The sequence below is a fragment of the Dunckerocampus dactyliophorus genome, chromosome 2 (genome assembly GCF_027744805.1).
Source record: "Dunckerocampus dactyliophorus isolate RoL2022-P2 chromosome 2, RoL_Ddac_1.1, whole genome shotgun sequence".
NCBI classification, from domain to species: domain Eukaryota; kingdom Metazoa; phylum Chordata; class Actinopteri; order Syngnathiformes; family Syngnathidae; genus Dunckerocampus; species Dunckerocampus dactyliophorus.
In genome coordinates this window covers 5,797,773-5,812,421 of record NC_072820.1, presented here as the reverse complement: position 1 = coordinate 5,812,421, position 14,649 = coordinate 5,797,773, and the positions used below count along the sequence as shown (strand labels likewise).

The 14,649-nt window shown below is 42.3% G+C and overlaps 2 protein-coding genes across 2 annotated transcripts; one reads left to right on the top strand and one right to left on the bottom strand.

The window, feature by feature from the left end:
• Nucleotides 1–3,283: 3,283 nt before the first annotated feature.
• On the top strand, nucleotides 3,284–10,251 carry tada1 (transcriptional adaptor 1). The gene is made up of 8 exons (XM_054768273.1): nucleotides 3,284–3,403; nucleotides 3,893–3,984; nucleotides 5,232–5,297; nucleotides 6,071–6,165; nucleotides 6,289–6,501; nucleotides 8,016–8,167; nucleotides 8,248–8,404; nucleotides 9,358–10,251. Exons 1-8 carry the CDS (start codon nucleotides 3,330–3,332, stop codon nucleotides 9,508–9,510), a joined length of 1,002 nt encoding a protein of 333 aa, XP_054624248.1. The 5' UTR covers nucleotides 3,284–3,329; the 3' UTR covers nucleotides 9,511–10,251.
• Nucleotides 10,252–10,547: 296 nt separating this feature from the next.
• LOC129177308 (transcription factor Jun-like) lies at nucleotides 10,548–12,610 on the bottom strand. Its single transcript, XM_054768274.1, has one exon. The coding sequence runs from the start codon at nucleotides 12,261–12,263 to the stop codon at nucleotides 11,331–11,333; it is 933 nt and encodes a 310-aa protein (XP_054624249.1). The 5' UTR covers nucleotides 12,264–12,610; the 3' UTR covers nucleotides 10,548–11,330.
• Between the last annotated feature and the right edge of the window lie 2,039 nt (nucleotides 12,611–14,649).

The window sequence follows — 14,649 nt, the reverse complement described above, 5'->3', positions numbered from 1 at the left end:
CCAGACCAGATAAAACAAACAAAGGAACTCTGGAGACATGAAGTGCGCCGTGTGAGTTTCAGCAGCCTATTAGCAGGCAGTAACTGTTACTGAATGTGTCTTTAAGTGCTTTCCATTGTTGAAGTCAGGACATGCTGCTTTATTGTGCAACCAAACCTTGAAAAACCTTACATGATGAAAAGTAGAAGCTGAGAATCATGCAAAGTCAGCGTTAGTCATGGAGCCATTAGTATACAATATCATGTTTAACGACACGGAGGCTGGAACAGATCTCTGGAAAGCCCATTTATTTCCCTTGAAAATGAATTATGTACCATTTTGCAACAAAAAATAAATATGGGATGTGTTGCAACCACAAATCTTCACTGCCATTGCTGTTGCTATTGACTGTCGTTTGGAGTTTTGTGGTTTTTGGTTTCTTGATTAAAGCTGCAACCAGGAAGAAACAACACAATTGAAGTTCTTTTCCTTTTAAGAAATGGTCAAGGGCTTCAGTAATGTTAGGAAGAACCACGCACAGCCACAACAACCTGGCATTGTCTCCTCATGTTGGTCACACACTACTGTGGGATGGCCTTCCACCCAACCAGGAATCAGTCAACGTGGTTGTGTTGGTGGAGTTCCGTCCACGCCATGTGTTCTACTCCCAAATTCTGGGGGCAAGCGCTGTCATCCTGCAGGATTGACGACTTGTATTGTTCCAGGCTAGTCCCGAAGGATTACCTCCTCTCCTCCCAGATTTCTTTGTAACAGCTCACGGAATCCATGACCCCCTAGCATGCAATATTTTTTATCCTATTGTCACAACAGTTGAGCGGTCGGGAATTTTGGTGGGTGCGTCTCCTCAATGAGCTTTTGATGATGTTCATTTTCACTTTCATGGTGATGGCTTTCCTTTTCTTTGGTGCACTGCAGATTGGGAGACGTGTACTACGCTCACACTGCAGGGTATGAGGCTCTCCTCTGCGCGTTTGTGACAATTTCAATGAGTTTGTGCAATGGGAGTCAACATTTTCTTAACCGAATGATGAACATTAAGAAGAAAGAAGGCAAAACTTTTGGTTATGGCGGTTTGTGGAGAACTTGATGCGACGTCTGTTCCTCAACGCTCTGGATGTTGAGGGACTGTCTTGGCTGACACGTCTCTTCAACATTGCGTGGAAGTCGAGAACAGTACCTCTGGATTGGCAGACCGGGGTGGTGGTTGGATGTGTTCCAGCTATAGAGTGGAAACACTACCCCCGCCTCCCTGGGAAAGTCCATTCAGGGTAGGGTACAACCGTTCGTCGAATCTTGGCTAAGGGAGGTGCAATGTGGTTTTCGTCCCGGTCGCGGAACACTGGACCAGCTCTACACCCTTGCAAGTGTACTGGAGGAGTGTATAAATAAAATAGTTTATTTATTCATTAATTTTTTTGAAAAACTGTGATATAGCGAGGGAGCAATAATTGTACCTTGATACTGTATTATGAGGGATTACTGTATTGGCTAATACCAGTGTAAAGGTGACTATAGGGGTGTTATTCCGTGTCTAAAGGGCTCTAATAATGTTAAAAAAAACTGTATTTAGAAGGTTTTAAACAGGTTTTCTACGCTCTAACTACGAAAGTATTCCATTTATAAATAATAAATCCTACTTGGGGGAAATTCACTTATCACGGTCAGGTCTGGAACCGATTAACTGCGCTATATGAGAGATTTGTGTAATCTTTTTCATCATTTAAAGGCTGTCCAGTGCTGTAAAATGTATTGGTAAGAGTCATTGCTACATCAGAGAAGTAATCTACCAAACACAGATCTTTGTGTTTTCAGTTTTAATGTAAGTATGTCATCTTTGACAAACTATAGTATATTCCCCCCTTCCTTTTTGACAAAGCCTTTGAATTGGAACGAGGTTCAGTGAATTATCAGAGTGGATATGTTTGGGGCGCACCAGGAAGAAATAAATCTTGTTTTGTTTAAGTCTTTTACTAGTAAACTTTGAAAGACATGTAGACGTTAATATAAATAATACATTCCTACAGCTGGACAGGATGGCAGCCAAGAAACATTCACTCGTCAGGACCATGTAATTTTTTGGTTTAAGCCTTTGACTTGGAGCAAAGTTGCTGGGATTATCAAGAGATATTTATGCGATGCACCAGGAAGAAATCAATCTTATTGGTATACTTTTTAACAGTGAAATGTTAACATACTGTAGATAACACATTCCAAGAGTCAGAAAGTGTGCGAGACAGATAGAGAGCTAGATAACGTAGATCCAAATATTGATAGTACCAATACCAAGGGTAGTTTCCATGCCAGATTGATACGAGCTTGATGAGATGGATATTTTTTAGCTCTCATCTCTGTTAATTTTCACAAATGCCTGTGGTTTTTTGAAATTATTTATATATTGTTATGTTGTTTACAAACTCAAAGAAAGAGTCATTTCACAGAGCAATGCTCTGGGGGAAAAAACCCAAAGGATTTGTTTGAGAGCCATTTGTACCATTTATTGCTTTTGTGTCATTGTTTTGCACTATTGACCTTATTTTTTTGCTCACACTAATGTATGTAATAAAAGGCAATAGGGGAATAATTGTATTATTTTGTTGATATTATATGTTAACATATACATATCTGTTGTTACATTTTCTTATGTTGTATTTGTATATTGTAAAATGTTCACAAACAACTGTTTCATTCTGATAAGAATCAACAATAAAAGAAACAAATCACAAAATTATTAAATGATCTTTAAAAAAGCACAATGGAAAAAGTCTCCATATCAGTGTTAGTAACAATTTACTTGGTATCTGATCGATACCAAAAGTTACAGTATCGCCCACCCCTAATAAATAACGAGAGAGCTCGAGAGATACAGCAGACAGACGTCACATCTTAAAGGATACCAAATGCTACCATCTAGTGGTGGCTTAATTTTATTAGTTTCAAGTGTAAGGCAAACTTCGAGTCCATTTTTCGCTCTTTTTTCCTATAACACATGTGAAGGTAAATAAAGATAACTGCCAGTCAACCCAGTATGTTTAATGTGTGTAAATGTCTTGTAATGAACATGGCTAATGGTTGAAAAAAGGTTAAAGCGTCTATGGTACAATTCATATTTTACACAGTTTAACTTTACAATGCGTAGTACATATAGTATGATTTAGGGGTGATTATAGTCTTTATTGGGTATTGAAATTCTATTGAGTAGTTGTTTAAGTTGTTTATGTGGCGAAATAATATGAGCACTAAATAAAGCTTGTGGGGGAAGAATTAGCATGTCGCAAAAAAAGGTAATATGTCGCTGGGTGATGACGTCACTATAGAGCTTCACGAAAGCAATGGCATCCCATGCTAGCGAGCTTGAAATCGCAAAGAAGAATTTAACTGATGCAATCGGCGATAATGTGAAACAGTAAGTAAATGCTCGTGCCATTTCTTGATCTGGCGTTTGCGTTTATTTGCTTGGTTTGAATGTGGAAATTCAATGTAATTTAGCCGTTGTCCAGCTGTGCGTGAGTTAGCCGGTGACTAGCTTTCAGTAATGATGGCGGAGTTTCTCCTTAGCAACAGTTAGTGGAATCTAAATGAGGCTGTATTTATTTGTGCCCTCAAAGGTTTATGTAGCCATGTGTTATTTTTGTATAGGATAAACGTTGGAGCACGTTAATTCACGTGCCAAACTGCTCGCGAAGTCCTTTTAAGCTAAGTCTATTAAAGTGACAGAAACCTATTAAATCATCTGACCAAAACATACAGTGGCATGAGTTGCTGTTATATACACTTCAAAATACACACCTGCACATTTGTTGAATTACTACTCTGACTGTGTTGTTCAAAGGCATCTAATGTTGTGGTTGGTCATTTATGTTATTTATGTTGTGTTTTGTGTTTGTCCACGCAGTTACTGGGCCAACCTGAAACTATGGTTCAAGCACAAGATCAGCAAGGAGGAGTTTGACGTTGAGGCACGACGTCTGTTGGCGCAGGAAAATGGTGTGTGTACAAAAACAAAAGATACTGCTTTAAGGGGGTATTCTGCGAAGCGAGTTTAGTGGGTTAGTGTCGAGTGGAAAGCCGGACTTGCCTGTTTTCAGCGAAGGTCGATCTCTTTTAAGGCAGCTGAATCACCATGGTAACTTAGGCTAAACCCATAACCTGATGGGGACCAGGTTAAGTCCAGGCTTTCATGTTAAAATCACCTATGAAAGTGTCACTGTTTCACTGTTCAACTAATGCGGAGATGCCTTCACCATTTATTGAGAACCTACGAGGTTACCGAGGGGAAATGGAGAAAAACCAAATTGAAAAAAAGAGCATTCCCTGATGATATTATCTACCTATAAGCGAGATAGATTTTCAGCCAAGGGAATACGCTAGATATACTCACTTTTTGAGGCGAGCACCAGGAATGAAATGTAATATGAACTATTAATAATTAGGCCAACGTTACAGCAGATGTAAATGTCACAGGAGTCCTTGCGTGAGTACTCAGCCCGTTAGTCTTATATTACAATATTTGCTGGAGTAATAAACACTCCAAGGCATCAATCAACACTTGTTTTATTCTAACAAAGTAAAAAAATGAAGAAGGTCGCCACCACACGTCACACACGAAACACTACCATCTAGGGGTCACAATGACATACAGCATTTTAAAATATTTCATGAAAATATAACATGAAAACAGAAAGTTGTTGCTCCACTGTATTTTTTAAATGTATAAGTGTTAATATGTCAAAGTTGGGCGTTGCTAAATGAAAAGACTTGTAGGGTATAGTTAGTATAATAATCAGCGTTAACTTGCACATTCACACGCTGCAAGCTGGCATGTCAGCGGTCTTCCCTCGCCCTATTGGCGGCGACAGTGTTGCTTTCAGCAGTCATAATCTTTTGGGAGCTCCTCATAACGCTCCATAATAATGACTTGCTCATCTTGTATAAAACGCACTGGCGGGGATCGCTTCACTTTTCAGCGGAAGTAGAATAATAGGACGTCAAACACCCCCTCTCATGTGAATGCGCACTTAGCACAAAGCCGAAAACCGCACTTTACAAAGTAAGTTGATAACCACCGTCGAAGTACCGTTCAATTCTGTTAGGGGAATTTAGGTTTTGTTGAGTTGAATCTCGAGCACAGAGCCTGGGTTGGTCGAGCCACTTTTGCAGAATACCCCCCCGAAATGTAGTTCCTCAACCGAACAATTCAACAAAGTGTTGACTTTCACTTTCCCTCTGTGCAGTGCATGTTCACAATGACTTCCTCCTGGCCATTCTCACACGATGCCAGATCATCGTCTCCACACCCGGTGCGTTTTAGTACTTTTTATTGGTCAGGTTAGTATTTATGTTGGAGCCTACACAGCTCAAGGTTTATGTCATCTGCTACAATGCCAGCTTCTGGCTGGTACCACATGTAGGTTACCTCGTAAAAGAGTATGCAGTGTTATAACTGAACAAGACATGAAGTGTGGCAATTAGACAAGTGCAGTAGATTTTCTATTAAAAAAAAAACCACACACACACATATATATATATTGTGTATATATATATATATATATATATATATATATATATATATATATATATATAAAACATTTGTTTTGAATTTGGCGTCATAGTGTTGACCTGGGCAGTTTTAAGCTCGGGATACAGCATGAAGGTGTAATTGATCTGAATGAAGTCAGACAGTAAAGCATGCACGACAAAGTTGTAACTACATTAGTTTATTAATTCTATTGTTGTCAATATATCCGGCACGCTGGAAGTGAACTGGATGTTTCCCAAAATGTACCCTCAATGTTGCAAGAATATAATTGTCTGTGAATTTCTCTCGGAGATAAAATAAATCTGTCTATCTGTCTCTAATATGTCTTAGTAAGATGTGGAATCAAGATTTAAAAGGACCTACGCGATCTTGTGCAATTAAGTTTGATTACAAGATATCCATATAAAATGGAAAAAATAATGTAAAAGTCATAATAGACTTATAATAAACAATTGCTAATTACTGATGAATTGCTAATTACTGAGGATTGCTAATTGTGTAAAATGTCCTGTGAATTACTTCCTTGGCCTCTAGAGGGCGCTGGACAGTTACAATGGCAAGGTGGCTCTGCTTCCAAGCCAGGCAAACCCAAAGGAAAGAAGAAATGTTCTTCCAGGCAGAAATTTGATGTAAGTCATCATCATCGTGAAACCTGTGTGTGTTGTCTGTTTAAGCTACAATCCGTATGGAGGCTAATATCAGACTAATATCATCATGAATTGGTTTTCTGTATGTCCCGTTTGGTCTCTCAGCATCGTTTCCAGCCTCAGAACCCCCTGAGTGCGGCGCAACCGTTCAGCCCTCGGGAGGCGGTCGGCGAGGATGAGGAGCTGCGACTCAGTGCCCACACTCTGCTCTTGCCCACCCGGGGCCAGCTGGAGGCCCGCATGATGGTGACGGCCTTTGAGCTGGGCCTGGATAACATCACAGAGGATGCGGTTACTGCAATGACCTGTGCCGTGGAGGTGGGTCTTCAAATAATTGTTGATAAATTCAAACTGGTGATGGTCATTTGATGTAGATTACTATTTTAAAGGATCTGCTACTATGAATGCGACAGTAATAACTAAGAAACCTAGTGGGGTGTTGTTTATTCATTTCATTCATTCATTTGGTCTTTTTATGACGGTATATAATACGGTGAGGGACTTAAGTGTTAATTTAGGTATGGGTCCCGACTTACATTAACTCATTCAATTCCAAAGATGTATTTATAAGTTTTTATAAACCCAAACACCCGATCCCAAAGAAGCATATATACGTCTTTTACATTTTATTTCCACGCGAGGGGCAAAAAGAAGTGTTGACGCAACTTCACACTAATAAATGTCACTGTCACTGCAGTTTTAAGCCATAAAAAGGTGGCAGAAGAGCATTTGGTAAAAGCGCTGCTTGGCTCATTTGCATTTATCAACACACTCCACATCAAGGAGGAAGTGGAAGCACATGGAGGAGTGTAGCGTGCAGAAGGTTTCGCATTGCAGGGACATTTTAACGCATGCATGTGCACACACTATGCCGCTTATCCTCATTAGTGTCGCGGGGGTTATGCTGGAGCTGACTGACCAGCTGACTTCGGGCAAGAGGCGGGGTACACCACGGACTGGTCGCCAGCCAATCGCAGCGCACATATAAACAAATAACCACTCACAATCATACCTATGGACAACTTAGAGTCGGCAATTAACCTAACATGCCGGAGTACCCAGAGAAAACCCACGCACAATCGCCTGACTGTGGCCAACATGCTAGCCACTCGGCCACCGTGCGTCCACAGTTGAGTTCCAAATGTGAAAATTGTAAACAGTTCATGGTGTTATATTTATTTATATATTATATTTATAAATTGTTATTTTAATGTAAAACAACCGTTGTTTATGTTGTGGTATAGTTGTTTAGATATTTGAGCTGCCACAAAAGCAAACAATTTGTGTCAAAGTGAGAGTTATGCTTGAAATGCATCCTTTCACAAAAAGCTGTGATTCTCTTGTTTCTTGATGGGAACTGCTATTATCCTGAAACTTACCTATGTTCTACTGCTGATTACTAAAGAACGGGAAAAGGTAGAAGCAACCTTTTTTTTCCTGATGAAAGATGAGTGTAATCTTTCTTCTATATACTGTAGCCATTGAGCACAATGTTCTGTGTGCCTTAAAGGTCAATCAAAATCGTGTAAAATGGCCGATACTGACGGGTTTGTCTTTTGAAAAATGGCTGGGATTGAATGAGTTAAAATTCACACTCGTTCGTAACACGACGAACCAACTGTAACAAAAATGGCTGGAGCTTACTGTTTTTTTTTTTTTATTAAACTTAAAATGAGCATGCCAATCACCCACCCCAAAACCTGCACTGTTCTTTAGGTATAAGTGTCATTGTGTTGAATTTTACCATTCATACAAAGAAGACGACAGGGTTGCCAGGTGTGTTTACTTCCCATGCTGAGCAAAGCCTGACTGAGAGCTCTGTTTTACTGCAGCACCACTTGAAAGATGTTTTGACTGCTGTGATTTCGCGGAGGAAAGCATATCGCATACGGGACGGTCATTTTCCTTATGCTTTCGGCAGTGATGTCACACCGCAGCCTTATCTAAAGAACAGCCTTGCTGCATATCACAGCGTCACCGAATGGTAAGAATAATATTGACACTCTTTCTGTTTGTGTTTCACTGTGATTTTAAATATCTTGTCTTTTTTTTTTTTCTTTCCAGCCCTCCTCCAAGTGCTTCTCTGCCTGCCGGTCCACCACCTCAAATCTCCCCAGATGAGGCAGAGCAGCAAGCTGTTCACTTGTTGGCTTGTTCTGCTCACAGTCTCCACACGGCCCTTCCGCCCGTCACCATGTTTGACCTCCTGGAGGCCTTACAGGTCAGACTCGAACACCCTTCTATCATGAACTAAAGTTTAGGTTGACTTAACCACATTTTATGATGCCACACACGATCAAAACGTATTTATTCTAGATCTGATATTGATGTGTGGTATTCCAGGCTGGATTAGGGCTTCAAAAAATGATTTTAAGTGAAAGGTTATTGCAAATTAATAGTGTTGCAATTAACAGCCCTGGTATTTACACGTAGCAGTAACTCATAAATAATTGACTCCCACACATCACAGACCACAGGGGAACCTTAAAGGGATAGTTTGTATTTTTTGACATGAAGTTGTATGACATCCCCATCAGTATTGTAGTCCATTAACAGCGACTTACCCCCACTAGGTCTCCTAAGTCCAGTTCTGGTCAGATTTCTGTGATGAACGTACAGTAGTTCCGCTTAGTTGCTGGGGACAATTAAGTAAAAGAGTTTGGCTTCTCAAAACAATATGCCTTCAAAAGATGAATACATTTGCGTCACAAACATGCCCTGACCTCACAACGCACGCTGTATCCCGCCGTATTCCTGCGCACTGTCGCCTGTGTGTTATTGTGTATGTGACGAAGACGTGCGCATCTACTTCCGCGACGGAGCGCCGCGGCCATCTTGTTTACGTATGTGTTCCACAGCGGCTCACAGAGGTTTGTTACAAAAGCCAAACAACGTTGTTGGTTGTGCTGTGTAACAAAAAAGTCAATTCAGCAATACTTGCATTATATTTAAGGCTTTGAAGAGATATTTTCATAACCATATTCAATTCCACAAATTCATGTTTGTAACAAAAGCTTGTTTATTTTAAAAACAAAAAAAGGATTGACTCAGCAAGAGCAGATCAGAAGCCAAAAAATGTGGATCGGGGCATCCCTAATTAGTGGTCATCCTGTCCTGCCTTTATTTGACTTGCATGGGTCTATCTGTTTATCCTACAACGTGGCTCTGCTGCAGGTTCACCACGGAGTGATGCCCTCCCACACCATGTATGCTCTGAATATGGAGCGCATCCTGTCGCGGCTCTGGCACCCCAGCCATGAAGAACTAGAGCAGGACCACGTGCACAGGCAGCGTCTTGCTGCCAAAGACGGCGTGATGATCAGCTGAGATGTTGATGGACACAGTCTGCGCAAATAAGTGGCACATAAACTTTGTCCTCTACTGAGAATGGAGAAAACTGAAAAACTTACGTATGTGGGCAAGCTGAAGCAAGATGATCAATGGAACAAGATGAAGCTAAAAAAGATGGATGGTGGACACACAGTCTGCTCCAGTCTTCAAGCCTCGTGCTGGCAAAGTTTCATCGTGCTGAGTGAGAATTGTGTTTAAAGTGTTTAGTTTTAGCAGCAGCTCCTTCTGAGGCAATACAGTGTTCCTGTTCATGTAGTGGTGGCTCATTTAGTTCAAGAAGCGTGTACTTGAACAAAACAAATATCAGAAAATATACTTGAGATATATATGAAAGTGGCTTGAACATAAATGAAAGGTATTATCTACTCATGCTGATTAGATGGTATCTCATGGCATCACTAAAAGCACTGTTATAATGATCCTTTTAAGACCTGGCACTCCCAGCAGTGCTAAAAGCAGGTGTGGGGTATTAAAAGGTAGCCGGATTGCTGCTTGTCCTGTCTCAGCTCTCTTCAATGTATGTTTAAAGTGTTCTTAAAATATTTACCGGGTTTGATTGGCGGGAAAGTGTATGACCTTGTTAGCGGTCCTGTGTGCATGTGTATATAAGGGGAAGAGTGTTTGTATGTAATGCCAATGAGGGTTACATTTTCTATACTATCTTTTGTACTTTGTATTGACTGAGCAGAGAATAAATAACTACATAAAATTAACATTTTATGCATTTAAATTGATAATATTGGTCTTCAAAGTACTGTAAAAGTGGGGTTTTCTTTTCTCCCCCTTTAGAAATAACAGGACAGGGACGACAGTGACTCATCCATCCCACTCTGCCCACTCATTCCATATATGGCACAGTGCTGCTCACTTCCGGCATGAGGTCCAATCAGAGCTGGAATCTGCTTCCAAGCCGTGACGAGCATCTAATGACTCATTGTCTAGTCTGCCTACTATGCATCCACTACATTCATTACTAGGAAAATCATTTGATTAAGGAACAAAAGCACCACCGATCATCGTGTCCCATGTTTTATTTTCTCGTATGTACAAGTCAAGTGCTCAAAAAAAAAAAAGCAGCGTACAAACATGACTTAATGTCTAACATTGGTTACACCTGTATCCCAAAAGTTGCATCACTGTGAGGATTAAGAGTAAGGCAGGTTAAGTCAGTAATTGCTTCACACCTGAGCGTAAAAGGTGACAATGTTAGTGTTACTGTACAAGTGCATCTCTAAAATGTTTTTATTGCAACCTGTTTGACATCATGGCATCATGGAGGCTTTTCTGTGTCCCTCACAGGTCATGACCGGATGCTCCGACATCAGTATTGGATGGACTAGTATAAAAAGTAGATGCATATGATGCGGGGAGCGATCGACGGCAGTATCGATACCAAGGGTAGTGCCAGTATGTGAGTGATATTTTTCAGCTCTCGTGTTATTTTCACATATTTTTTGTTGATATTAACAAACTAACAAATCCAAGGGATTTTTTCCAACTTATTTTGCACTATTGCCTTTTAGTTTGTTTTTGAAATATTTCAAGTAAAAAGTATCGTCAATACTGGTACTGGTACTTTGTATCGGATCGATATCACCCACCCCAAGCGTGTGACACAGGGATGTGATGTTTCCTCTGAGTGTTCCGTGTCATTCATGAAAGTTTTAAATTCACCACTTGCTGTTTTTCTGCAGAAACGTAGCAGGAAGTGCCTGAGCTGATGACCATTTGGACTTTCAGGCCACTTGGAGTTATTTGGTCCCCCCAAGACATGTCCCAAGTCACCCCTGTGTGGCCTAGAAGGCCTGGAGCTGCTGTGTCAGGATGAGCTGGCATCCGCTGTTGACATGGTCCATGACCTTCTGTTTTAGCAGAGCCAACTCGTCTCGCAGGACGTTGGCGGAAGACACCAGCTCCGTGTTCTGGCTCTTGAGGTTCTTCACCCTGTCCTCCAGACGAGATATCCTCTCCAGCTTCCTCTTTCGGCACTTGGAGGCGGCCACTCGGTTCCTCATGCGCTTCCTCTCCGCCTTGATGCGCTCCTGGCTCTCCATGTCGATGGGAGAGAGGGGTGGTGTCTCGCCGGGCATCTCAGGCACCGTCTGTGGCTCCTCCTTCAGGGAGCGGAGGCGAGAGTGCTCCACATGGGGAGCCGGTGGAGGTGCCTGATAACACGCGGGTGGGTGTCTGTCGTTGGCAGGTGTAGATGAGGCCAGTACCGCCCGGTTGAAAGAGGACAGGTTGGTGTATTCCGGAGGCTCGGGGCGCACCGTGCAGCTGTACGGGTTCTCACCGCTGTCGGACGCAGCTGCGCCGGATGCATTGCCGGTGGTCTGCGTCTCAGCGGGGGCGGTGCTCATCTGCTGGTAGTGGAGCTCCGCCAGAGCCTTCGCAAAGCCTTCCGCAAAACCCTCCTGCTCGTCGGTGATGTTCTTGGGACAGACGAACTGCGTCGGGGTGGGAGTCGTCAAGCCGGTGCAGGACTGGATGATCAACCTCTCCAGTTCCGGCGAGGCCAGTTTGAGCAGACCCACGTCTGGGGACGTGAGGATATCCAAGGCCTTGGGGCCAAGTTGAGGTTTAAAGTTTTTCGGGTCGTTCAGATTGAGAGTCATGGACTGTTTGAGGGTTTTCGCGTTGAAGCCGTACACCCTCGTCGCGTCGTGCTGAGAGTTGTTTGACGCATTCATGGCGTCGTCGTAAAACGTCGCTTCCATTTTCCCGGACATGAAGTTTAAATCGCTTTAAAAGATGGCGTCTCACCTTTAAATGTCAAATTTACATATGACTTCCGAGTCCCCAGCCTTGTGACAGAGTCCGCCTTTTGTTGGAAGTTCCAGTCACTTGACAACTTGGTGTCCCGAGAAAACTTTTTCCTCCCTAACCGCGCGATCATCGGTTAAGTAACCAGTTTCCCCGCCAAAAAAGCAGCGGAATTCCACACAGAATATCCTCTTTGATCGATCTTACTTCCAAAACGTAGGAAGCAATGCCTGGATTGGGATAATACTTTCTATCACTTCCAACGTGGAGACGAACTTTATCCACCTCTGAGCTGCAGCTCCACTGAAAATAACAATGATGTCATTTCTAAAGGTTTCGATTGGCCGAGGGAGATTCGTAGGGCGGGGCGTAAGGACTGACATGGGGGTTGCTATGACAACAAGCCTTGTCCCCGCCCCCCGCGATGGTTTATGGGATTAGGTAATGCAGACACTGGAGCAATGTACTCTGGGATTACGTAGTGTTTTTGAATATTTAGTTACCCGCTCAATCGTTAGGTACTTATCCTAATGCACAGATTCTGCTGGACAAACACATTGTGGCCAATTGGTCTTGAAATCTGCTCTTGCAACATATTTTCACGGCATCACTACTGTGTTTTTTTACCGGCATGAATTATACCCCATTTGTTGATCATCATGCAACGCCACCGAGCATTTCACAAACAATAAAATAATAAACATGATATATAAATATAAACAAGGATACCACCATACCGGGCCCTGTAGGCACGGAACTACAATTGTAATGATTCAAAGTATGATTAAATACAGTAGTTTTTAAAATCTTATAGGCGCGGGGGAGGGGGCTACGTGTTGCATTGGAAGTGGTCAGTAATTGCTCGACGGTGGGCCACTTTGATACATTTTGTCAATGAAAGATGCTAAAACCAATCCAACGTAAATCAATATGGCATGGTTCAGGTAAGCTACCTGAACAAAACAACAGCTTTGTGCTATAGTGTTATTTCTTTCATCGTCTTTGTGACACACGTGCACGTCACAAAACGGCGATGGGCAAACGGGCTGATATTGACATCAGATGGCGATTTATACACAGCGGACACAAAGAAATATTCAACACTGTTTCCGCTGTTTATTCAAAGTGTTTGCAGTATATTTTTATTTGGTTCGAGCTGTAAGTCACTGTAGTCTGTGCGTCGTGCCCCTTGAAGTGACGGCACCCTCTCTGGTAACCCGTTCAGGAGAATCACCCATCTGTCCTGCTGTTTTCTGTTTGATTATGCCTGTGAAAACAGGCACTAAACGACAAAGCCAGCGCTCTCCTAAGACTTTTGCACATTACAGTGCAGGCAATACATAGTGGTGTGAAAAAGTTTTTGCCCCCTTCTTAAGTTCTTATTTTTTTTGCCCGTTTGTCGCACTTAAATGTTTGAAGTGTGTTACTCTTGTGCTAACTAACAATGCTCCGAAGAACAGTGTTCAGTCTCGCACGGAGTTTGACGCGGGGTCCGTCCACCAGCTCCGTGTTACAAAAGACCCCACGTCACAAAAGACCCCACAACAACATCCAAAGAACTGCAGGCCTCACTTGCCTCAGTTAAGGTCAGTGGTCATGACTCCAACATAAGAAAGACACTGGGCAAAAACGGCCTGCATGGCAGAGTTCCAAAACGAAAACCACCGCTAAACAAAACAAACATTAAGGCTCTTCTCAATTTTGCCAGAAAACATCTTGATTATCCCTAATACTCTGTGGTCTGACGAGGCAAAAAGTTGAACTTTTTGGAGCGTGTGTGTCCCATTCCATCTGGCGTGAAAGTAACACCGCATTTCAGAAAAAGAACATCATACCAACAGTAAAATATGGTGGTGGTAGTGTGATGGTCTGTGGCTGTTTTGCTGCTTCAGGCCCCTGGAAGACTTGCTGTGATAAATGGAACCATGAATTCTGCTGTCTACCAAAAACCCTGAAGGAGAATGTCCGGCCATCTGTTGGTGACCTCAAGCTGAAACCAACTTGGGTTCTGCAGCAGGACAATGATCCAAAACACACCAGCAAGTCCACCTCTGAATGGCTGAAGAAAAACAAAATAAAGACTTTGGAGTGGTCTAGTCAAAGTCCTGACCTGAATCCTATTGAGATGCTGTGGCATGACCTTAAAAAGGCGCTTCATGCTGGAAAACCCTCCAATGTGGCTGAATTACAACAATTCTGCAAAGATGAGTGGGCCAAAATTTCTCCACAGCGCTGTAAGAGACGCATTGCAAGTTATCACAAACGCTTGATTGCAGTTGCTGCTGAGGGTGGCCCGACCAGTTATTAGGTTTAGGGGGCAATCACTTTTTCACACAGGGTCATGTAGGTTTG

Excerpts from the sequence above, each read along its gene's own strand:
- tada1 (XM_054768273.1), top strand. The coding sequence starts at position 3,330 with ATGGCATCCCATGCTAGCGAGCTTGAAATCGCAAAGAAGAATTTAACT. Across the intron at positions 3,404-3,892 it reads ATCGGCGATAATGTGAAACA|TTACTGGGCCAACCTGAAAC; the intron begins GTAAGTAAATGC and ends TTGTCCACGCAG. Across the intron at positions 5,298-6,070 it reads GATCATCGTCTCCACACCCG|AGGGCGCTGGACAGTTACAA; the intron begins GTGCGTTTTAGT and ends CTTGGCCTCTAG.
- LOC129177308 (XM_054768274.1), bottom strand. The coding sequence starts at position 12,263 with ATGTCCGGGAAAATGGAAGCGACGTTTTACGACGACGCCATGAATGCG.